Below are 25,884 nucleotides of genomic sequence, written 5' to 3' on the forward strand. Positions count from 1 at the left end.
GTTCTCCTTTCAGTTTCTTTTTCTCTTTTTTGGTGTATTTCTTTTCCTCGCTCTGTTTCACCAGTGCTGTGGCCTTCCTCCCCCACCATTCTTTGTTCTCGAAGCTCATTGAATGGAGTGTAATTCTTAGCATGACGTTTGTCATTTACTTTTAAACTTTCTTTACAATGAACAACTGGAAATAATTTCCAGGAGAGAGCACAAGCGGCACAATGTAGCACTGCAGCATTCCTAAGGTTTCCTGAGTTGCTGCACCTTCCTCCTCCCCATTTCAAAGAGTCAGATTGCCAGTTCAGTTTGACAAAGTGTCGAGAAGAGACATTAATATGAAGTACCGAATGCCAATCCTAGATGGCTTATCTTTGGAGGGGTGAAAAGAAAGTCTTTAATTTGTATCGCACTTCCTCAACTCGTGCTAAAGTGCTTTGCAACCATTAAGTACTTTTTAAAGTGTGGTCACTGTCGTACAGGAAAAACAGCAGAGAATTTTCCCACAGCAAGATTCCACAGAACACAATGCTGTTAAGGACAAATAATCTTTTTTATATGGTGATATTGGTCAAAGGGTAGATATTGACCCAGGCACGGGGAAGGACTCCCACCAAGGAATCTGTTATATCCACTCATGATGACAACGGGGCTGTTTAGCACAGGGCTAAATCGCTGGCTTTGAAAGCAGGCCAGCAGCACGGTTCAATTCCTGTACCAGCCTCCCCGAACGGGCGCAGGAATGTGGCGACTAGGGGCTTTTCACAGTAACTTCATTTTGGAGCCTGCTTGTGACAATAAGCGATTTTCATTTCATTTCATTTCAACTGGGGCCTCAATTTAATGATGTTATCATAGAATTTACAGTGCAGAAGGAGGCCATTCGGCCCATCGAGTCTGCACCAGCTCTTGGAAAGAGCACCCTACCCAAGCCCACACCTCCACCCTATCCCCACAACCCAGTAACCCCACCCAACAGTAAGGGCAATTTTGGACACTACGGGCAATTTAGCATGGCCAATCCACCTAACCTGCACATCTTTGGACTGTGGGAGGAAACCTGAGCACCCGGAGGAAACCCACGCACACACGTGGAGAACATGCAGACTCCGCACAGACAGTGACCCAAGCCGGGAATCGAACCTGGGACCAAATTGCACTGCACTAGGAGCACATAGAACATATAGTGCAGAAGGAGGTCATTTGGCCTATTGAGTCTGCACCGACCCACTTAAGCCCTCACTTCCACCCTATCCCTGTAACTCAGTAACCCTACCTAATCTTTTTTGGACACTAAGGGCAATTTTGCATGGCCAATCCACCTAACCTGCACGTCTTTGGACTGTGGGTGGAAACCGGAGCACCTGGAGGAAACCCACGCAGACACGGGGAGAACATGCAGACTCCGCACAGACAGTGACTCAGTGGGGAAATCGAACCTGGGAACCTGGCGCTGTGAAGCCACAGTACTATCCACTTGTGCTACCGTGCGGCCCATATGCAAATGTGCGTTGGCCTACATTATATGCTGCAGTCTCTGGAGTACGACATGAACCCTCAACCTTCTGATGCAAAGGCAAGAGTGCTACGCACTGTGGTAGGGATATGAGAAAGATTCCTGTGACAGTTCCTGCCCTGAAGCTCAGCTGTAATGGCTCTCTGCTTGAAGTCGATTGATGCCCGCAGTTCAGGCTCATGTGTGAAGCATCTCCACTTGGACCAAGGCATTACCATGCAGCTATTGATTGGGAGATAGTGCCCCAGTATTAGTCCGTGTCTTCAGGAGAGGAGGGGAAAGAAGCTAGGGCTAAATTCATCTTTAATAACTCAGAGCGGCCTGTTGGTGTCCTTTTAGCCAGATTGCACTTTCAATATTGAAATTGCGTTTGAATCCAATATGGTACGATAGGCTTAAGTCTGCCTTCTTTTCTGGCTGTCAGCACCGATTTGAAATAGGAAGAAGTAATTCATTTCTTTGTGAAGTTCCCTGGGCTAGCCTAAGGCATTGAAGGGTCCCAGCTTGGATTTTAGGGGCATTTCGCTTGTGAACGAACCTCTGGACAATCTTGTGGATACTTTTTTCCCAGACTTTTTTAAGATCCCGTACTCTGCCGAGTTTTAGCTCTTTTTGTGTATACTTGGGGCTGTGTATGTGTAGATCTTGTAGTAGGGTTTAGTTGGACATGTTTGTACATTTTAAACCTTTTAATAATTTGTACATCTTTACCTGTGTGAATTTTATCAATAAAACCAACTACTAGTTAACTTAAGGAACCTGGCTGGATTATTTCTTGCACTGAGCTTTATTCAATTAAATATTTATATTGGCAAGATCACCTTTTAAAATTCAAACTCTTTTATAACCATCTCCCCATTGGGACCAAAAGTGGAGTCTGTTCACATCTATTAACTTGTGTTTATGTTTCTTGCTAGTTTTCTCTCTTTATTATTTTTTAGTAATTATTTGCTGTTTTCTGATTTTTGTTTTACAATGTTCTGGGGCCCCCACTAAACTTTGCAGCATTGCAGAACTTTTCTTTCAATTTGGTACCTTCCTTGAATGTCCTTCGTTGACCATGGATCATGTATCTTTCTCGTAGCTTCTTTCTTTCATAATGAAATGTATCTTTGTTGAGAGTTATGAAATGTCCTCTTATGTAAGAAATATCTCCCTAAGATGCTGCTTCTCTGCAGTCCCATCTTTTGCCTATTTTCCCATTGCACTTTAACCAACTCTGAATTCATACTTGTGTAAGTGCCTTTATTTATGTTTGAGGCACTTTTTTCCGACCCTAATTTCTCTCCATCAAACTAAATGTGAAATTCTCATGTTTAGGTCACACCCTTTCCTAGATGATCCTTTATTTGGAGTTCATTAATTAATCCTCTCTCATATGCAAGTTACCAGGTCTAAAATAGCCTGTTCCTTGATTGATTCCAGAACATATTGTCCCATTTTATGTAGAGAACAGAATCGATGCTCCAAACTACCTTGTCCCCTGTATTACGATCCCAGATCAGACCCTAACAGTGGCTATGATACTGCAAAGAAACCCCAATATTTTATTTTAATTTTGTAAGACTGTGAGGAAAGGATATAAAACTCCGGCCATTCCAATATATCCATTTTTGAGCAACAGCTATGTTTACGAATAAGCTTCAGTTTGGTCTATATAGTGCTATTTCTATACGTTGCTGAAAATTTTAATCTGTTTCAGATTCCCTCACAAATTGACAACTGGGTGAATGGTGTTTGCTCATAATTCAGTTGCTTCATTTGTAATACTGCCTGATGTGATTTGTTTCATGCAAAGAGACCATGTTTAATTATTTACAGTGAAACTATCTGTATTGTGGTGTACTGATGAGCATCCTTTGTGAAGCCATGTGAATTAAGTATTGTCCTTGGATTTATTTTAGTACTTTGACACTAATGCTACAAAAGAATATTTCACGCAACTCATTTTACTGTTAGATGGGCTTGTGCTCTGCCAATACCAAAGATGCGCTGCCAGAAATTGCTCTCGCTCCCACTAATTTGCCCATGCCGTTATATAGTCCAAAATGCTTTACCTAGACGCTCAAGTTTGGAAGAACAGATGAAACTTGGAAATGTAGTTCACGATGAGAAGGAAAGTAACAGACTTCAGGAGGAGGACCTATTTAGACCAGTGAAATGGGCAGATGCACAGTTTAATGCAGAGAAGTGCAAAGTGGTATGTTTTGGTTGGCAGAATGAAGACAAGTGGTAGAATTTTAATGGGGGTGCAGGAGCAGAGAAAGGCCGGGGTGGGGGTGGGGGATTGAACGTACACAAACCAGCAGAGTCTTCAGAGCTGGTGAAGCATGGACTACAGAATGGCCTCCTGTGCTCGAACAGTCTGTGAATCAGTAATTGTGTCGGGAGCACCTTTATAGTTCAAGAAGTCATAGTATGAGTACTTTGCAATCCTCCTCTTCTGAAATCTGTGGAACGACACTGGACCACGTTCAGTAGGCACTTGTTCATTCGCTAGGCTGTTTTAGCAGAGTTGGGTTTGCCACTGTTTAATGCTTTTGCCGATTCTTGAGGTTGTGACTGTCTGAATTGAGAAGAGGCCTGTGATCATTTTGAACTGGATGGTCCAGACACTAGCTTATACTAAATATTGTTTTATTTTTATTGTCACTAAAAGAGTGCTAGAAGCCAGTATCGCAGAAAACAAGGCGAGCTTGAAAAGGACGCAAGGAGAGGTATGGAGTGACTCAGTAAATCCATACGATCGGAAACGACACGAGAACTGTCCTGTCGGGCTGAAGAATGTAGGGAACACCTGCTGGTTCAGCGCTGTCATTCAGGTGAGGGCACCTTTTTGCTTTCACTAAAAATAATTTAATTTCCTCCAGGAGCCTCCTTGTCAGGGCATCAAACACGTTCCTCCGCAGGCCATCACTTTTCTTCTCTGAGATATCACAGTTTGGAAATGGGACTGAGCGTAAGTCTATTCCCGCCTTGAGAATGCAGAGTCCCCTTTTGCCCTGTCTGACTGAATTGCACGCTCAGGTATTGAGGAAGCTGCAACCTCTCGAATATCACTCTCTCATGCCTGATTTGCATTTATCTAGTGTCTTTCATGACCCCAGGATCTCCCAAAGGGCTTCACAGCTAATGATACGCTTCTATCGTGTATCTCCATTGTGACGGAGGAAATGCTTCAGCCAGTTTGCGCACAGAAAGGTCCTACGTATAACAAATGATCGAAAAAAATCTGTTTTTGTGATGTTGCTTGAGAGGTGAATAGTGGCCCAGACATCGGGACGGACGTCCCTATCCAATTCTACCTAGCGCCACTGGATTTCTTTACTTCCACCTGAAAAGAACGACGAGGTCTCAGTTGAAGCTCTCGTCAGAAGACAGAACCTCCAAATGTACAGTACTGAATTAGAAGACCCGTGATCCTTGTATTTGAATGGTTTTGCCAAGACGTTCAGTGGGCTGCGTTGCGGAGATATTCCAAAAGCAAAGAGTTGTATTAACCTGAAACCGATCCAGGGCAGGACTTGCATCTCCAAGGAACCCAATGTATTCCACAACAGTTGATTTTGCTCGTCTATCACTTACCCCTGCGTGCCCCCCCCCCACCCACCCCCAAAAGCAATCAACCTCCACTGCTGTATTGATTGCCAGCAACAGAAGATTCAGGAACGGATGAGCCTGGAAGTGATACTAGTGGATCAGGTAGCAATTCCCGTCTGATTGACTTATTTGTTTGTTATATTAGTTGCACTTGCTTTTTATGGGGCAGCCTGCTCCAGTACGCTTGTGGAGTAAATTTCTCCAGCCTTGCGGCACAGCCTATTTCCCTTGAACATAATAAACCTTAATTTGCCCCCATTCACCTCCAGCTTCCGGCACACTCGGCCCCGTCTCTTCACTGTATGGCATAATAGATCTGGGTTTTTTTTATTACCATTGTTGCTGTGTGCTTTACTCTCATGAACCTTCTGACCTGTCCTTTTTTCTCTCTGCTCCAGTTATATTGCACTGTCTCCTGCACTTCCCCGTCACCTCAAAACTGTAGAACCTCTTTAATGGCCCAGGAATGTCTCCCACCCTGCAATAAGTTCAAACCCAATCTCTTTGTTTCTAGTTTATCTAGTTTTCTGATTTATCTAGTTACCTTCTCTCAATTTGTTTTCTAATTAGCTGGTGTCCTGCTACCCCCTTCACACAGGCTTCTCGGTAAAGAAATAAATGTATCCTCCCACTGGAAGCTGCCAGAGTGGGGGCGTGGAGGGATGTGGGTGTTTAAATCTAGAAGTGAGAGCAGACAAGAAATTCCCAGTTTACCAATGCCCACAAAACAGAAGTGACAGAAGCAAACCGCAGTCCTAAAAAAAAAAAAGTGATGGAGTTCACTCATAGAGGAGGTGAACGGACGATCTTGTAGATCAGTCTTCACCATTGCATAAACTAATCCTAACCTCTAACCCGTAATCCTGTGTGGTAAAGGGAGGAGGTCAAGATATTCCAATTGACACTGGGTGAAGCGAGGAGCTTTGAGGAATTGTCCGTTCGGAAGATGGTGGTGCTTATAGGATTGACATTGCGTTAGAAAGTAGATCTTTTAATACAAACACAAAATATTGAACTTTTTTCATTCTCGATACCACCTTCAGATTTTGGAAAACTGACCGGGACCAATGTGGTCATTGTGTTGGCTGTTGTTTTGATTTGGCAGCAAGAGCACTATAGTTTTCTTCTTTGGGTGATTTGCTCCTGATCCCCAGTTACATTGACCTGCGTTTTGTGTATAATTGCCATCTGTTCACTGCCTTGCTATCTTGGCCAGTGGCTGTTCCTCATGCCTGAGCCTAGAACATGTAGTGCGTCCATTTCCAGCTAAACGGAATTCTGTCCGATTTTGGGTATTGGCTACAGTCGGCAGAAGCAAGGGGTGAGCTAGATGCCTGTGATATTGACAGCGGGGGAGGCGGAAATGGGAGGAGAGGGGGAAGCTGGGTGTATTGGCTTCAGTGTGGGGCGGGGGAGAGCCTCATGTGTGCGATATTGGGACAGATAAGCATGTGGTATGGCGGAGCGAGTTTCCCCGCATTGGGCTGTGGTGGGAATGGGGAGAGGTAGGCGGGGAAGATTTATCCATGTGGAGCATGAGCTGCAGTGAGGGGCAGCCACGTGCACTTGATGTCAGCTGCACTTTTATGTAATGTGTTTATTAAAAAGTGCCCCTGATTTGCAATCAGCTGCCAGTGTAGGTGTAAACAAGTGATCATCACTCTTCCTTCCACTGCATCAGATTTAGTTACAACTTGGCAAAAAGTTATTAAAGATTAATGACTTCATAGGGCTTTCACTGTCCTTCACATGCCTATCTAGCAACCTCATAGGCCAGAGGTTAAGTACAGAAATGCCCTGTGAATTATTATTAAGCAGACTTGGTTGACGTGTAGAAAATTCTTTTTACCTCCGATTCTTCTCCCTTTGCCATCCGTCACTCACCCTATTGATTCCTCTGTTAGAAATGATAAATGTATGTCGAGTCTGCTCAGATTAGAAATAATATTTTGACGTTGGACTGGAATTTATAAGATGTCGCTATAAGTGGAAGCACCTCAGACCGAGATGCAGCCAAGACCAGGAGCTTGAAGTTTCGGAAATCATGAATCACGCCTACCCTGTGCTCTGAATGGCACCCTGCTGTCGTTGTGCACAGCTCTGCTGCATCCTGCATGGAAATTTACATTGCCCCTGCGCTAAAGTCGTTCACACAGATGAGAGGAAAGAGACCATAAAATCGCACAACAATAAAAAAAAAAAAGCACCCTTAGAAGCTGCTCACTTAAAGTATTTCCTAAACGTTTTTCAATTTGTTCTAAGGTGGCACAGTGGTTAGCACTGCTGCCTCACAACGCCAGGTACCGGGGGTCAACTCACACCTTGGGTGATTATGTGCAGTTTGCACATTCTCCCCATGTCCGCCTGGGTTTCCTCCGGGTGCTCCCGTTTCCTCACACAGTCCAAAGATGTGTTAGTTAGGTAAATTGACCATGCTGATTTGCCGCTTAGTGTCCTAAATGGTTAGGTGAGGTATGGGGATAAGGCGGGGGCATTGGCCTGGGCAGGGTGCTCCTTCAGAGGGTTTGTGCAGACTCGATGGACCGCTAAGCTAATCAGCCTTGGCATTGGATAGGTCATTCTGTTCCACCTCAGCTCATTAAAGAAGTACTGCATTGATATAATGCCTTGGAACATTCCGAAGCATCTTGCAGCAATTTTGAAGAAGAATCACTGTTGTAATGTAGAAAACACGACAGCCGAATTGCACACAGTTAGCTGAAATGATATAATGGCTATTTTTGTTGGTTATGGGATGATTGTTGGCAACAACATCAGGAGAACTCCCTTGATGTTCTTTAAATGGTATTGTGGGATTTTTGCCAAGAGAGGGGGAGGCAGTGGCGCAATGGTATTGACACTGGGCCAGTAATCCAGCGATACTTGATAATGGTCTGGGGACCCGGGTTCCAATCATAGAATTTTTTTTTTTTACAGTGCAGAAAGAGGCCATTTGGTCCATCGAGTCTGCACCGGCCCTTGGAAAGAGCATCCCACTTAAGCCCACACTTCCAACCTATCCCAGTAACCCCACCCAACCTTTTTGGACACGGAGGGCAATTTAGCATGGCCAATCGACCTAACTTGCACATCTTTGGACTGTGGGAGGAATCTGGAACACCCGGAGGAAACCCACGCAAACACGGGGAGAACATGCAAACTCCGCACAGACAGTGACCCAAGCCGGGAATCGAACCTGGGACCCTGGAGCTGTGAAGCAACTGTGCTAACCACTGTGCTGCCACCACTGTAGATAGTTGAATTTGAATTCAGTAAAAAAATCTGGAATTAAAAGTCTAATGATGGCCATGAAACCATTGTCGATTGTTGTGAAGACCCACCTGGTTCACTAATGTCCTTTAGGGAAGGAAATCTGCTGTCCTTCCCTGGTCTGGCCTACATGTTGACTCTTAAACATCCTCCGGGGTGGGCAACAAATGCTGGCCCAGCCAGCGATACCCACATCCCATGAACGAATAAAAAAAAAAAAAGATCAGACGGTTTAATGTCTCACCTGATATAAGACACCTCCGACAGTGTAACTCTCCCTCAGTGCTGTACTGGAGTGTCAGTCATAATTTTGTGCTCAGGTCCTTGGAATGGACCCTGAAGCCATGGTCTTCAAATTCAGAAAATGGAGTGCACCCCTTCTGAGCCGCAGTTTGATACCCGAACCTGTGATCTGCTCAGCTTGGAACTGTGCACCTGGAGTTTCACAAATACATGATTGATGTATGAATCCTGAACCCGAATGCCAAAGACCACCATTCAGGAACAGCAGGGGAGTTCTCCTAAGGTCAAGGAATGTTTCAATAGCCACATCCTGCCCTCAATAGTATAGGCTGTTGGGATCATTTTGGTAAAATGTTCCATGTTGTAAAAAACCCGTTGTGGGGGCAGAAAGACTCCCTGTAACTTTGGCCTTCACTTTTCACGCAGTAATCTCAACTCTGTGTCCCTTCTTTTTCACTGATGGTGAATAGTTATCCATCTTTATTTGGCACCTCATAATTCTGAAAACCGCTGTTTGCATGTAAACACTTGGCCTTCTGGGCTGAAGTGCAGATTAATAACTATTTCCAAAGGGTTATTTGAGTCAAACGAGCAAGCGGAAGAATGATTTTTACTCACTGCTGCTGGTGATTGTTACCTAGAGGAACAGGAATCAGCCATTTAACCCCTTGAGCCTGCTCTGCTATTCCATGAGATCATGGCTGATCTGTAACCTAACTCTCGTACTCTCCTTTTTCACCAAATCCATTAATGTCATTGGCTATATCAATCTCTGCTTTAAATTTAACAACTGATCTTGCATCAGTTTTCATTTGTGGAAGAGAATTTCAAATGTATCTCACCTCGTGCATGTTGAAGTGCCTCTGAATTTCACTCCTAAAAGGTCTAGCTCTAATTTTTAGGCTATAATAATAATAACCCTTTATTGTTTCAAGTAGGCTTCAATGAAGTTACTGTGAAAAGCCCCTAGTCGCCACATTCCGGCGCCTGTTCGGGGAGGCCGGTACGGGAATTGAACCCACCCTGCTGCCTTCTGCATTACAAGCCAGCTATTTTGCCCAGTGTGCTAAACCACCCCCTATACCCCATAATACTAGATTCCCCAACAGGAGGAAACCGTTTCTCTCTGTCTGCAGATCTGTTTCCCTTAATATCATGAAAACTTTGATCGAATCGCTTCTTAACCGTCTAAGTGCCAGGAAATAGAACCCCCTTTTTGTGTAATTCCTCCTTGTATCTTAATCCTTAGAATCCAGGTATAGTTCTGGTAAATCTTCGCTGCACTCCCTTCAAGGCCAGTATATCCTTCATAAAGTGATCCAGCTGACTTTAAAGGCACGCATGTGTATGGATATCGGATTGAGGGCAGATTTAGGTGGGCAAATAACTTGGGAGGCCCACATGATTTGTGGCCAGTTAGGCGAGGCCCTAAGGGTCACCTGGTTCTGAGGAAGCAGTGGCGAAGAATGAAAACCTTCAGGACAGATCAAGAAGAATGTTCTGTCAGCTGTGGCTTGGTGGTCGGACCCTCATCTCTTTACCCCACTTCAGAGACTTGAGCACATAATCCAAGCTGACGTTCCCAGTGCAGTACTGAACAAATGCTGTACTGTCAGAGACGGTTTTTTGGGGAAACATTACAACCCTGCCTGCACACTCAAGCAGACATAAAACGGACGCCCGTTGCAGTATTGTGGAGAAGAGCAGTGGATATTTCACCGGTGTTTTGACCAATTTTTATCCCTCAACCAACATGACTAAAGCAGATTATCTGGTCATTATCTCATTGCTGTTTGTAGGACCTTGTGTGCACATTGGCTGACACGTTCTACAGTGCAGCTGTGACGACATTTAAATGTACTTTATTGGTGAAAAACACCTTGGAATGTACTGAGCTTGTGAAAGTTGCTATATAAATGCAAGTTTATTTTTCACGTTCTCTTTCACATGTTTTCTTTGCTTTGTCTTTCCTCTCATAAGTTCATTGTTTTTATTGTGAACGTAGAGCTGAATAAGTGTGTGACCTGTAAAACACCATCATTGACTGTAGTTATTGTCTTCCCTACCCTTTAGTCCCTCTTTAATCTGCTTGAGTTTCGGAGACTCGTCCTCAACTATATCCTGCCGACTGATCCTCAGGATGTACCTCAAAACCAAAAGGTACGTGGCTTCTATATACCTTGGCAAATGCACGCAGCATGGGACTGGCGCCCACCTTGCCACTCACAGCAAACGCAACTAAGCAAATTTATTTAATCTGAGGCAGACTCTCCAGTGTTGCTAACTGTGGCTGGATGTATTCCTGGAGACACCATCCTGTGACCTTTCTATCTCAAACAACCCCAAAATCCTGCCATTGGCCAACCGATGCAATCATCCTGGCAATGCACTGCCTGTCCACAGCCAATTGACAATCTTTATATTTTGGATGATTCCCGACTGTCAGTCACGGAACCTTTTTTCCGCCCCATCTCCTATTAGATGAAAACTTGAACAATAAGCTTTTTAATACTTTTTCTCTTGGGTTGTTCGAAGGAGTGGCCATGAGATTAATTTTGAATTTTATTCTTCCAGCTCGATCCTGATAACCCTGCCGGTGTACAACTTGCAGTAAAGCTGACACAGACATTTAAAAAGATATATATTATGGCTTTGCTTCTCAGAATCCCTGTCTGACCACTCCTGTAAACTGGCAGTCTGCAAACAGAGGGGCTGTGAATGCTGCCTTTCCCCATGAGCACAATATGGAACACAGTTCTGGCCCTGACATTGGTATCTTTCCCCCCGACGTCCGACCTGCACTGCAGCATCCCCTGATGGTCAGTTATTGATGTATCCCTAATGCCAAAAGTGTTAAGTTGCAAGTTGAAGCTATTGGCAGCTTTAGTCTTTTAATTATGTTTGAATAATTTTGCCATTTCCTGCCTCAATCTTTGTTCATATATTTTTATGTCTGACTTGGTAATTTTTTTACTCTTGGAAAAATGAAGGCTTTCAGAGTAAGCAACCAAATTTCTGGCATCGAGATTTCCCCAGTCAGTTATGTTATGACATTGAGAGGGATATAGAATGTGAGAGACAGAATAATGCCCCTTCCGTTCTGACCCAACGAAGTGTTCCCTGCAGCGTTGATTTATTTCCATATCTTCACACCATCCATACTGTGCATCCTCTTGGAGAGCACATTGCTTTAAGAAAATTAGAAGCAGCAATTTGCTAGGATCTGGAATTGGACTGAAACAGTCTCGGGCACTGTGTCATGTGAGAGTACCTTTAAGAAATGGGTGTTTATAAATGGGTGTGTATATAAATATCTGTAGTGAGAGTACCTTTAAGAAATGGGTGTTTATAAATGGGTGTGTATATAAATATCTGTAGTGAGAGTACTTTTAAGAAATGGGTGTTTATTACTGCAGTGATGTCAGAGTGTGGGTGGGGCTGGGCTTTTTACTTTCGTTTTTAAGCAGGCTGCAGGGTGTGTTTTAGTTTTGTTTTCAGTGTTGGAGCTGAAGCCAGACCAAGCAAGAGTACTGCTTTCTCTCTGCCATCAAAAGACTATCTCTTGATCATTTGGTGAATTCAGAATTATAAATGTTCTCAGTAGTGAATGTAAACGTAATGTGCTTCTGTTAAAAGGTGTTTTAAAGTAGTATGGATGTTAAAAGGAAACCTTAAAGGATTACTTAGTGTTTTATTCTTTGAGGGTTGTATTTGAATTGATGGTTGCTAAGATGTTCACTGTATGTTTTAAAAAGGTTAACTTGAGTTCATAGAATAAACATTGTTTTGTTTTAAAAAATACTTTTCCATTTCTGCTCGACCACACCTGTAGAGTTGGCCGTGTGCTCCCCATACCACAATCTATTAAAAGTTGTGGGTCAGGTGAACTCCACGATACACTTTGGGGTTCTCCAAACCCTGGCCCATAACAACTGATACTTTTAGGATGTGCATTATGCAACCTTGACCCAGAACTTAACTAAGATAAACTATCAAGTCACTTGTTGCGTTTTTAAAGTAGCCTCATCTTCTTCACCTACACCCCCTTCTTCCCCAACCCTACCTCCTGTAGATTATGTCTCTATTTGGCACTGTTTTCTCTCTTCCTGCTTCTCTGAATAAAGCAGCTATACCGAGAAGGTGTGGGAGTGTTGAGAAGGGTGTATCTAAATGTAGTTAATTGTATGGAAGGTAAATACGAGCACTAACTGGTGTTAGGAGGGGCATGATTATAATGTGCGTCTTGGTGAATAAACCCTAATAAAGGAGTAGAACAGAGATTGTCTCCTTTTCATTAAAACGATTCATTGCACAGGTTACAAAAATGATTTACTTTTTTATTTAAACCTACTTTTGGAGGGAACTTTTTTTTCTCTCCGAAGTTACTGGCTCACTGGTTTGCATTTCCAGTCAATCTTTGTTTAACGTATAGGTGTTGCTCCTGAGACGATGGTGGTGAGCTGCCTGCTTGAACTGCTGCAACCATTGTTCTGCAGGTACTCCCAGAGTGTGCTAACAAACAAAGAAAAGTACAGCACAGTAACAGGCCCTTCGGCCCTCCAAGCCTGCGCCGACCATGCTGCCCGTCTAAACTAAAATCTTCTACACTTCCGGGGTCCGTCTCCCTCTATTCCCATCCTATTCATGTATTTGACAAGATGCCCCTTAAATGTCACTATCGTCCCGGCTTCTACCACCTCCTCCGGTAGCGAGTTCCAGGCACCCACTACCCTCTGTGTAAACAAACTTGCCTCGTACATCTACTCTAAACCTTGCCCCTCGCACCTTAAACGTATGGCCCCTAGTAATTGACCCCTCTACCCTGGGAAAAAGTCTGGCTAGGCTGGGAGTTCCACCATTTTGATCCAGCGTTGGCAAAGGAGCAGCTGATAAATACCCAAGTAGGGCTGGTGTGCGCGATGGTGTTTTCAAGCATCTGCAGCCCTCTTTCTACTGGGCAGTGGATGTCACAGGTTTTATCAGGCCACAATAGGACACCTTTAGTATCTCTCCAAAGGCCTGATCATCTGGCCCTTGCTCAACAACTGTGTTTTCTGACTTTAAGGATGCTTGACTCTGGTAAAATGCATTCATCTGTGTTAGAACCCAGCATTGTTCAGAGGTTACCATCCTCCTGCAGAATAGGGTGTTTCCGTATCTTCCTTACATTAACTCTGGCACTCAAGTCTCCGTGGGCGGGATTCTCCGACCCTCCACCGGATCGGAGAATCACTAGGGGGGCGGGAATTGCGACGCGCCAGTCGGCGGCCACTTGCAGCGCCCCCCCCCCCCCCCCAGCGATTCTCCGGCCTGTGATGGGCCGAGTGGCTGCCCGTTTTCGGCCGGTCCCGCCGGCGTATGTTACAACAGGTACTTACTGGCAGGACCTGGCTCTGAGGGTGGCCTCCGGGGTCCTCGGGGGGGGGGGGGGGGGGGGGGGGGATTTGGCCCCGGGGGGTGCCCCTATGGTGGCCTGGCCCGCGATTGGGGCCCACCGATCCGCGGGCGGGCCTGTGCCATGGGGGCACTCTATTCCTCCGCGCCAGCCGCTGTAACAGTCCGCGATAGCCAGCGTGGAGATGAAACTCCCTCTGCGCATGCGCTGGGATGACGCCAGTGCACGCTGGCGTTCCTGCGCCAACTCACGCCGGCCAGCGGAGGCCCTTCTGCGCCGGTTGGCGTGGCGCCAAGCCCCTTCCCCGCTGGCCGGCGCAGCGCAAACCACTCCAGCGCCGGCCTAGCCCCTGAAGGTGCGGAGGATTCTGCACCTTCGGGGCGGCCCAAAGTGGTTCACGCCACTCCTTCATGCCGGAGTTGCCCGCCCCGCCGGTTTTCGAAGAATCCCGCCCCTTATCAGAGCGTGCTTTCCCCTCCCTTTTCTCTTCAATTCTTCCTGAACGGACAATCTGCTTTTGAGATTGTGTTACGAGAATTTGTGTTCATTTGTGCTCACAACCTGCAGGAGCGCCGGAATCTTCCTTTTATGTATGAGTTGAGGCATCTTTTTGCGCTAATGGTTAGCTCCAAGAGGAAATATGTGGATCCTTCGAAAGCTGTGGAAATACTGAAGGATACTTTCAAATCGAATGACTTGCAACAGGTAAGATTTGGGAGGGGTGAGGGATTTGAAAATTATTTAAATATGCAATAAGATTATCTCTCATCTAATTCCTTCGATTACTGTTGATTCATGGCAAGCTGGAACAGCTGTTCAGACCAGCAAATGGCAGGTTTTATCCCTCTGATGTGTTGCGATAGCTGATCTCAGCTCGCAGTTCGGAGACTTCAGTTAGTCTCAGTGCTTCCAAATACTGGCTAGGATTGCCACTACTGACGGCTATTCAGTGAATTATGCTAGAAATTGGAGAGAGCGAGAGAGGCAACTGCTGTCATGCTTCAAATACGCTGACAGCACTTGCCCCATTCTTACATGGAATGATCTTGTGGACAAGATGTTGGAGAGAAACATTTGCTGTGGAACTTAGAGTCTAGCATACCTCAATTTCAGGGCAAGGACTGCACTATTGACATTTTTTTCCATTTCCCACACCAACTGCATGAAATAAATTGTGTGACCATAGGCAACAGATGCACAGTCACTTGGGCTGACCTAATTCTTTCCCTGTTTCTGGGAATCTCCACTTCCCGTCTCTTTCTTGATTCAGTGACTAGTAAGAAACTGGAATGATGGCAAATCCTGTTTTAGTGTTGCATCTCTCCTATGTTTTCTTATACTACTGACTTTTCTCGCCTTCTGTTGAAGCTGTAGTCTGATGTACAGCTCCTCAGGTGCTGGCTGCCCTCTGGTACTCATTCACCTGATGATTTCTTGTGTGTAGAACTATGGGCAGCAAGGTAGGACAGTGGTTAGCACTGTTGCTTCACAGAGCCAGGGTCCCAGGTTCGATTCCCGGTTTGGGTCACTGTCTGTGTGGAGTCTGTAGGTTCTCCCCGTGTCTGCATGGGTTTTCTCCGGGCGCTCCGGTTTCCTCCCACAAGTCCCGAAAGACGTGCTGTTAGGTGAATTGGACATTCTGAATTCTCCCTCAGTGTACCCGAACAGGCGCCGGAATAAGGTGACTAGGGGCTTTTCACAGTAACTTCATTGCAGCCTTAATGTAAGTCTACTTGTGAAAAATATTATTAAATGGCGTGTGTGCTGTTTGACCCTGGGGTACACATCAACTTTGCTCGTCTGCCTTCTGTATGTGGATATCTTCCAGTGGAGAGCACTGGACAGTGATTAGGAGGCAGAACACCTACTTACTTTATTACTTCTGTCCTTTCCCAATGTGTGAGCCTAATTGTGACACCACACTTTGACCCAGGCAGAAATCAGGAACCTCCGTTTAGGTGTTAAACCCAGCTGGGACCATTTGGCACATGGCAAGTTGCCTTTACCTGTTTCTAACTTCTCCAGCAACAACAGCAATCTGTGTTTACATTGCACATTTAACTTCGTAAATCCCAGGGTGCTATACTGGAACATTAAAAAGCAATACTTGGCAGCGAGACACACCGGTCGATATTCGGACGGATCCACAAAAAACTGGTCAAAGGGGTTGATTTTAGGGTCGACTGAAGAGGAGAGAGCCGCAGAGAGGTTTAGGACGAGAATCCCATAGCTCAGGACCTTGGCACCCAAAGGCACGGCTGCCAATGTTGGAGCAATTAACAGCAGGGTTCATAGAATTGTTGTAGCGCAGAGAGGCCATTTGGCACATCGTGTCTGCACCAACTCTCTCAGCGAGCATTACGGCCTAGTGCCATTCCCCTGCCTTTTGCCCGTACATTGACAAATTGGGTTCTAGGTATTGAATATGAAGGGGATAAATATAAAAGCAAGGATGTGGTCTGCAGTTTGTCAATATGGATTGGGTTGCTCAAGAACCTGGGAGAGATATCGGAGAGGGGTGAAGGGAAGGAGGAGATTACAGAGATGGGGAGGAGCAAACTCGTGAAAGGATTGGAAAGCAAGGAAGAGAATTTTAAGATCAAGGCATTGCTCAACCGGGAACCGGTGTAATTCAGTGCGCACAGCAGTGATGAGAGAACAGGACTTGCTGCAAATTAGAACATGGGAAGCAAAGTTTTAGATGACCAAGTTTATGAAAGGTACAAAGTGAGAGGTTGGCCGGAATGTGTTTGACTAGTCAAGCCCAGTGGTACCAAAGACCCACAGCTCCTAGGTCTGGGTCGTAAGCTCTGAAATTCCCTTGCCAAACCTCTCCACCCTCCTCCTCGAAGATACTCCATAATACATACCTTTTTGACCAACGTTTGGTCACATGTCCTAGTATCACCTTATTTGGCTTGGTGTCACATTCTATTAACACTCGCATGGGTGTTTTATGATGTTAAATGAGGTGCCATTCATGGATCGTCCTGTGTAGTTGTTTAATCTTTAACTATGTATTTTTTCCCCCTTTCTCTTGTTCCGTAGCAAGACGTGAGTGAGTTTACACACAAGCTTTTGGACTGGTTAGAGGACGCCTTTCAGGTGAAAACAGAAGAACAGAGGTAAGCTTGGTACCAGCCTCCCCGAACAGGCGGCGGAATGTGGCGACAAGGGGCTTTTCACAGTAACTTCATTTGAAGCCTACTTGTAACAATAAGCGATTTTCATTTCATTTTAAGGAAAAGTTGAATGTGACACCCTATAGCACTGTTCACTAGTGTTCTTTAGCTGATCTCCAGTGGCATTGCTCACTGCTGTGCTTAACCTGTCTTCCAGTGGCATTGCTCACTGGTGTGCTGAACCTGATCTCCTGTGGCATTGCTCACTGCTGTGCTGAATCTGACCCCCAGTGGCATTGCTCACTGCTGTGCTGAACCTGACCCCCAGTGGCATTGCTCACTGCTGTGCTGAACCTGATCTCCTGTGGCATTGCTCACTGCTGTGCTTAACCTGTCTTCCAGTGGCATTGCTCACTGCTGTGCTGAACCTGACCCCCAGTGGCATTGCTCACTGCTGTGCTGAACCTGACCTCCAGTGGCATTGCTCACTGCTGTGCTGAACCTGATCTCCTGTGGCATTGCTCACTGCTGTGCTGAACCTGACCTCCTGTGGCATTGCTCACTGCTGTGCTGAATCTGACCCCCAGTGGCATTGCTCACCGCTGTGCTGAACCTGACCCCCAGTGGCATTGCTCACTGCTGTGCTAAACCTGACCTCCAGTGGCATTGCTCACTGCTGTGCTGAATCTGATCTCCTGTGGCATTGCTCACTGCTGTGCTGAACCTGACCCCCAGTGGTATTGCTCACTGCTGTGCTGAACCTGACCTCCTGTGGCATTGCTCACTGCTGTGCTGAATCTGACCCCCAGTGGCATTGCTCATCGCTGTGCTGAACCTGATCTCCTGTGGCATTGCTCACCGCTGTGCTGAACCTGACCACCTGTGGCATTGCTCACTGCTGTGCTGAACCTGATCTCCTGTGGCATTGCTCACTGCTGTGTCAAATCTGGTTTCCTGTGGCGTTGCTTAGTGGTATTTTTAAGCTGATCTCCTGTGGCGTTGCTCCCTGGTGTTTTAAGCTGATGTTTACGGGTGGTCTGGAAAGCAGTTGTATTCTGTGTCGACCCACTTGACGGCAGGCACTGATCCTCCTTGATTGGCCGAGAAGACTTGTGGGGCAGTGGTATTTGGAATTTTAAAACTCAAGGGAAGTGGGTATTGGACCTCTTAATGATGTCAGAGATGTACAAAGCCGATGGCAGATAAAATAGAAAGTGTAGGAAATATTGTTCACTTGAAACTTTGTCTTTTTTGTTTGCAGCTGCTATGTTGTTTGCAGCGGTCATGTATTTACAACATTTCCTATTTTCATTCAGAATCTGCAGCATTTAGTTTCTTTTTCTGGTGGCCAACATTCTGAATCTGAAGAATCAGATGTACAGCATCAGAATTGTTTATATGATTGATAAGACTGGCTATGTTTGAAAATTCATTCTTGGGATATGGGTGTCACTGGCTAGGCCAGCGTTTATTGCCCATCTCTAGTTGCCCTTCAGAAGGCTTATCACAGTGTACGACAAGGCTTCCTGTTGATAAGCTCTAGCCCAACTGCGCAGAACTATGGAGAAAGAAGGACAACCTTAGTCTGCATTCTAGTATTTGTAGTTTACCAAAATGTACTGAGTCTAGATTTAGATTTATTGTCACGTGTACCAAGGTACAGAGAAGTATTGTTCTGCGTACAGTCCAGGCAGATCGTTCCATAGATGAAAAACATAGGGCATTCATAAATACACAATGTAGATACGTAGACATAGACATCGGGTGAAGCATACGGAGTATAGTGCAACTCAGTAGAGAAGATGCGTAGAGAGATCAGTTCAGTCCATAAGAGGGTCATTCAGGAGCCTGGTAACAGCGGGGAAGAAACTGTTTTTGAATCTGTTTCCACGTGTTCACAGAATGTTGTATCTCCTGCCCGATGGAAGAAGTTAGAAGAGAGAATAACCTGGGTTGGAGGGATCTTTGATTATGCTGCCCGCTTTCTCAAGGCGGCGGGAGTTGCAGACAGAGTCAATGGATGGGAGGCGGGTTCACGTGATGGACTGGGCTGTATTCACGACTCTCTGAAGTTTCTTACGGTCTTGGGCCGAGCAGTTGCCATACCAGGCTGTCATGCAGCCAGATAGGATGCTTTATATGGTGCATCTGTAAAAGTCGGTAAATGTCAATGTGGAGATGCCGAATTTTCTTAGTTTCCTGAGGAAGTAAGTATAGGCGCTGTTATGCTTTCTTGGTTGTAGCTCAAGCCCCACTTCAGAAACTTGACATTGTAATTGAGACTGGCACTACCAGTGCAGTGCTGAGAGAGTGTTGTACTGTCTGAGGTGCCATCCTTTGGTTGAGATTTCAAACACTCAGGTGGATATTAAAAAAAATCTATGGTACTATTTGAGGAAGAGTCCTCCTGGTATCCTGCTCCATATTTTATTCCCCAACCAACATCATTAAAACCTAGTATTTAATTGATGGTTGTGGGATTTTGCTGTGCTCTAATAGGTTTCTTACATCACACCAGTTACAGATTTTTACAATTTAAAATGACTAATGTGCGGGAGGGTATTCGGACTCCAGGAGTGAAATCCAACACGGGGAGCTTCAGGAGTGAAACTCCACACAAAACAACAGAGCTGATTCTAAGAGCGAAGTTCTGCACAGAACAAGTTTGCAGCTGACTTCTGGAGTGAAACTTTGCACAGGTAGCACTAGTCGCTGACTCTTGAAGTGAAATCCCACAAAGGGCCCATTCGGTTTGTCAACCATAAGGGTGCGGTCCCCCCTCTTCTAGGGCACAGGATAAGTACCTCAATGATTTATTAATTGGCAGCATTGCAGAGCCCTGTTATCCCAGGTCTATGTTTCTCCTGTTGCAGTAAGGTAGATTTTTGAATTCAAGTAAAGATGAGGAGTTGGGACCCCTCTGCTTCTATTGCGCAGAGTTGCATTAAATTTACAGCACAGAAACCGGGCATTCAGCACATTGGTCCAGGCTGGTGTTTTGGGTCTGAAATACAACAAAGCTCGGAGCAGAATGGAGATCAGAGCACAAAGGGTTCTCTCCTGGAACAAAAAGACAGAGACTATTCAAGCATCTTTTATTTCTCTCTGCGTGCATTCAAAGCGATGCATGATTTGATAGAGTAGAAGGAGGAAGCTGTTTGCATTTGCAGGAAGGTCAATAACCAGAGGACACAGATTTAACATAATTGGCAAACGAACCGAGGAGGGGGAAATTATTTTACTCAGCATATTGCTAGGAATGTGCTGTGTGCGACCTGAAAGATTGGTGGAAACAGATTCTATAGCAACTTAGGACTGGATAAATACTTGATGAAATGGAGGAATTTGTAACACTCTGGGGAATGTGACTAATTGGATAGTTCTGTCAAAAAGTCGGGACAAGCGCAGAGAAAAGAATGGCTGCAGGATGCTATTTTTGCTTGTGCAGCATTATTCTGATGTGTATTGTGAGCTTTTTCTTTGTTATGTTGTTAGGGATGGCGAGAAACCAAAGAACCCAATGGTGGAGCTCTTCTATGGGCGGTTCCTGGCTGTGGGAATGCACGAAGGTAATGTACATCAGAACCAACTGGTGAAGGTATCCTAAAAAAACATAAACCCTTGGTGGACAATTAAACAATCCACAAATATCCCCAATCCCCAGTGATGGAGGAGCTCAGCACATCAGTACAAAAGACAAGGAGGGAGCATTCCTAACCAACTTCAGGTGGAAGTGCCGAGTGGATGATCCATTTCAGCCTCCGGAGGTCCCCTGCATCACAGATGTCAGTCTTCAGCCAATACGATTCACTCCACATGATATCAAAAAACAGCTGACGGACTGGATACTGAAAAGGTTAAGGGCCATGACAATATTCCAGCAATAGTACTGAAGACTTGTGCTCCAGAACTTGCCGCACCCTTAGCCAAGTTGTTCCACTACAGCTACAACACTGGCATCTACCCGGCAATGTGGAAAATTGCCCAGGTGGCTCCTGTACACATCAAACAGGACAAATCCAACCCAGCCAGTTACTGCCCTATCAGTCTACTCTCCATCAGCAAAATGATGGAAGGGGTCATCAACAGTGCTATTAAGCGGCACTTACTCAGCAATAACCTGCTCATGGATGCTCTGTTTTGGTTCCGCCAGTGTCACTCGACCCCTGACCTCATTACAGCCTTGGTTCAAACATGGACAAAAGAGCTGAATAGCAGAGGTGAGGTGCTAGTGACTGCCCTTGACATCAAGGTAGTATTTGACTGAGTAAGGTATCAAGGAGCCCTCGCTAAACTGGAGGCGATGGGGTTCAGGGAGAAAACTCTACTAGCTGGAGTCATACCTGGCACAAAGGAAGATGGTTGTGGTGGTTGGAGACCAATCATCTCAGTTCCTGGACATCACTTCAGGAGTTCCTCAGGGTAGTGTCCTAGGCTCAACCATCTTCACCTGCTTCATCAATGACCTCCCTTCCATCTAAGGTCAGAAGTGGGGATGTTCGCTGATGACTGCACCATGTTCAACACCATTTGCGGCTCCTTAGATAATGAAGCAGTCCATGTCCAAATTCAGAAAGATCTGGACAATATCCAGGCTTGGGCTGACAAGTGGCAAGTTACATTTGTGCCATGCAAGTGCCAGGCAATGCCCATCTCCTGCAAGAGAGGATCTAACCATCACCCCTTGACATTCAATGGCATTACCATAGCTGGATCCCCCACAATCAACATCCTAGGGATTATCGTTGATCAGAAACAGAACTGGACTAGCCATATAAATTACAGTGGCTACCAAAGCAGATCAAAGGCTAAGAATCCTGCAATGAGTAACTCACGTCCTGCCCAACCAAAGCCTGTCCACCATCTACAAGGCACAAGTCAGGTGTGTAATGTAATACCCTCTCCTTGCCTGGATGAGTGTAGCTCCAACAACACTGAATTCGAAATCATCCAGGACAAAGCTCGCTTGATTGGTCCCCCTTCCACAAACATTCAATCCCTCCACCACTGATGAACAGTCGCAACCGTGTGTATTATCTACAAAATGCTCTACAGTAACTAACCAAGGTTCCTTAGACAACACCTTCCAAACCCACGACCACTGTCATCTAGAAGGACAAGAGCAGCAGATACCTGGGAACCCCACCACCTGGAGGTTCCTCTCCAAGTCACTCACCACCCCGACTTCGAAATATATCTCCGTTCCTTCACTGGGTCAAAATCCTGGAACTCCCTCAATGGCACAATGGGTGTACCTACACCTCCGGGACTGCAGCGGTTCAGGAAGGCAGCTTACCATCACCAACAAGGTGATGTTTGAACTTATACATGAACTCCACTTTCTGCCCAACTCCTACATTCCTGAATCCCCTGTGTCAAAAATGTACCAATAGTCTTGAATACATTCCATGATTGAGCGACCTCACCTCTCTGTGAAGCGAATTTCAAAGCTCACAAACTTTCAAGGAAATAAATTTCTCCATATCTCAGTTTTAAGTAAGTGACCCCTTTTTGGAAACTATGAACATAGAACATTACAGCTCAGTACAGGCCCTTCGGCCCTCGATGTTGCGCCGACCTGTGAAACCACTCTGAAGCCCATCTACACTATTCCCTTATCGTCCATATGTCTATCCAATGACCATTTCAATGCCCTTAGTGTTGGCGAGTCCACTATTGTCGCAGGCAGGGCATTCCATGCCCTTACTACTCTCTGAGTAAAGAACCTACCTCTGACATCTGTCTTATATCTATCTCCCCTCAATTTAAAGCTATGTCCCCTCGTGCTAGACATCACCATTCCAGGAAGAAGGCTCTCACTGTCCACCCTATCCAATCCTCTGATCATCTTGTATGCCTTGTTTCTCGTCTCTCCAGCTGGGCGACACAGCCTCTCAGCATCTACCCTGTCAATCTCTTCAACAATTTTGTATGTTTCAATGAGATCACTTATTCTTCTTAACTCCTGGGTACAAAGGTCCATCCTCCTCAAATAAGCAAAATACTGCAGGTGCTGGAATCTGAAACAAGAACCGGGGACGCTGGAAAAACTCCGGTCTGGCAGCACGTGTAAGGAGAGAAAACTGAGGTGATGTTTCGAGTCCCTCTGGCTTTTCATCAGAACTAAAGAGCGGGAGAAATGTTTTAAATATTAAACTGTAGCTGTGAGGGATTGCAACAAGATGTAGCAACCTTAAAAACAAAAGACAGATGATCTGGTGTGTGGGGGGGTGGGGTTACTGCATTGAGACATTAAAAGTATGGGATTAAAAAAAAAAAAAGCGGGTTAAGATGGAGGCGATGGGCCTTTGTCTAAAGTTGTTGAACTCAATGTTGAGTCCTGAGGGCTGTAACCTGCCGAATCGGAAGATGAGGTGCTGCTCCTCCAGCTTATGTTGGGCTTCACTGGATCATTGCAGTAGGCCAAGGACTGACATGTGGGCATGAGAGCAAGATGCTGTCATATTTCGATCTCCCACAACCACAGTTGAATATCCAAAACATTTCTCCCTCTCCTTAGCTCTGATGAAAAGCCAAACGGACTCAAAACTCTGTTCTCTCCTCCACCAGGGGCTGGTTTAGCACACTGGGCTAAATCGCCGGCTTTTAAAGCAGACCAAGCAGGCCAGCAGCACGGTTCAATTCCCGTACCAGCCTCCCCGAACAGGCGCCGGAATGTGGCGACTAGGGGCTTTTCACAGTAACTTCATTGAAGCCTAATTGTGACAAGCGATTTTCATTTTTTCATTTCCAGCCTTGCTGAGTAATTCCTGCATTCTCTGTCCATTCTTCTCAATCTCTCCTGATAGGACAATCCTCTCTCCTCAAAACGAATGTAGTAAACCCGTGTTCCACATTCTCTAAGCCAAAAACATCCTTCCTTGCTTAAGGAGACCAAAAACATGCACTGGGCGTCTCCAAAGTCCTATATAATTACAGCAATCCTTGTAATACAAACCTCTGGCAATACAGTTTTAAATACACATTACCTTCTGAATTGCTTGCTCTTCTTGCATGTTAACTTTGCAATTTGTGCAAGGACATCCAAACCCTTGAGAAGCCCAACATTTGTCAGTCTCGCACATTTAAAAAAAATATTCTGCTCTTCCGTTCTTTCTTCCAAAGTGGATAATTTTTACACTTCCCACATTCTACTCCATCTGCTACAATCTTCCCACACGTTTAACTGGTCTGTGTTTGTTTGCAGCCTTTTTACATCCTCCTCACGGCTTACTATTCCACTTTTTTATGTACCGATATTCCACCTGTTTGTTTCATCAACAAACATCAATATGTTGCATTCGGTCCCCACGTCCAAGCCATTGTTCAGCAAACTTTAAATTTTTAAAAAGTTTTTTGCACCCTGTGGAAAAGGGATTGCTTGTCTCCTCTTCTGGGAAATCACTTTTTACAATCAAATACTTCCATCATGCACAGCTCGGTTTGAGTAAAGCTCCGTCAGTGTTTTTGCATTAACATTCCAGGGCAGATACAGCAGAGGATTAGGTAAAGGTCCTGTTAAACTGACCATAAAACACACACAAGGCAGTTTCGATACAAAGTTTCCCCGTCGCAGAAGCCAGTAAAGCGGGGGGGCTGGGTGGGAGAGAGAGTTGAGGGAGGGCACCAGGAAATGGATTTGCGGAGTATTAAAAGTGTTCTATCGTGACTGACATTATCTTCAAATCTGATTCTTTTCTTATCTAATATCAAACCTAAGCAGTTGTTCCTATATTGGGATAAGGCCTGGGTGCCCTTCCTGGTTTCCCTGCTCTGGCTCAGGATTGGTAAGAGAATCACTCGCCTATTGCCGCCATGTCTCAAATCAGCTCACTTGGAAAATTGATCATGCTCTCTGTTTCTGACTACATGGTTCAGCGACTCCTCTACAATTCAGTTCGTGAAGAATGTACTTTATTTTTAAAAAAGTAGGCGTGAAGTTAATCACATTGAACTGTACTAAAAGCCAGCACAAGTTCTGGAAATTCCAACCAATCTGATTTATTTCAACGTACTGTACCTTTCCAATTTTGCAATAGGAAAAAAGTTTGAGAATTCAGAGATGTTTGGACAGTACCCGCTGCAGGTGAATGGATTTAAGGATCTTCATGAGTGCCTGGAGGCTGCGATGGTTGAAGGCGAGATTGAGTCCTTGCAGGCAGAAAATTCTGCCACCTCGGCAAAGTCTGGGCAAGAGGTGGGTTGAAGGGTGCTGCTGTATCCTCTCGTTAATTCAGTAGCATGGTCAACGTGAAGCTTCTTGCTCTGCTCAATGGCAAAGGAAAAAACAACATTTGAAGCACATTCGTATTCAGCACCCCTGGATTATATCCTCCCCCGCCCCCACGCCTTGCATGAGATTGTGTCACTACTGGTCGGCTAAAATGCAGCTTCTATACATTATATCCATCACATAACGTTGCCTTCCGGACCTGACCTCGAGAAGCTTCCAGTAGATTACGCAACTTTGAATATTCGGATATTTGGAAGTGCAACTCATTATTAAATATTGGGGAGGTCCTGTGAGAATTGAAAAAAAACACTTTAATCCAAGATTCAAGACTGTTTCCTTGAGCTACGTACAATGGAAGCCTGGTTCTTCAGATTGAATTAATATAATAACAGGCAAAATTCACTCATGTAATTTCCTGGAGCTATCACCCAGCATTCGTCTTTCCTTCACCCACTCAACGCCTCTGCAGCCGCCGTCTCCTCCCCTCCCCGCTCGCCGCCGCCGTCTCCTCCCCTCA

At 45.3% G+C, this 25,884-nt stretch overlaps 1 protein-coding gene across 5 annotated transcripts in view; it reads left to right on the plus strand.

The window, feature by feature from the left end:
- The window catches only part of usp25 (ubiquitin specific peptidase 25), a 204,646-nt gene that overhangs the window by 64,718 nt on the left and 114,044 nt on the right, over positions 1–25,884 (plus strand). For all 5 annotated transcript variants that reach the window (XM_072513112.1, XM_072513114.1, XM_072513115.1 and 2 more), the window contains exons 5-10: positions 4,164–4,326; positions 10,691–10,777; positions 14,580–14,717; positions 17,061–17,137; positions 20,630–20,703; positions 25,174–25,331. In XM_072513112.1, the coding sequence (XP_072369213.1) occupies positions 4,164–4,326; positions 10,691–10,777; positions 14,580–14,717; positions 17,061–17,137; positions 20,630–20,703; positions 25,174–25,331 (697 nt within the window). The remainder of the gene's footprint in view (positions 1–4,163; positions 4,327–10,690; positions 10,778–14,579; positions 14,718–17,060; positions 17,138–20,629; positions 20,704–25,173; positions 25,332–25,884) is intronic.

The sequence above is a fragment of the Scyliorhinus torazame genome, chromosome 8 (genome assembly GCF_047496885.1).
Source record: "Scyliorhinus torazame isolate Kashiwa2021f chromosome 8, sScyTor2.1, whole genome shotgun sequence".
Lineage (NCBI taxonomy): Eukaryota > Metazoa > Chordata > Chondrichthyes > Carcharhiniformes > Scyliorhinidae > Scyliorhinus > Scyliorhinus torazame.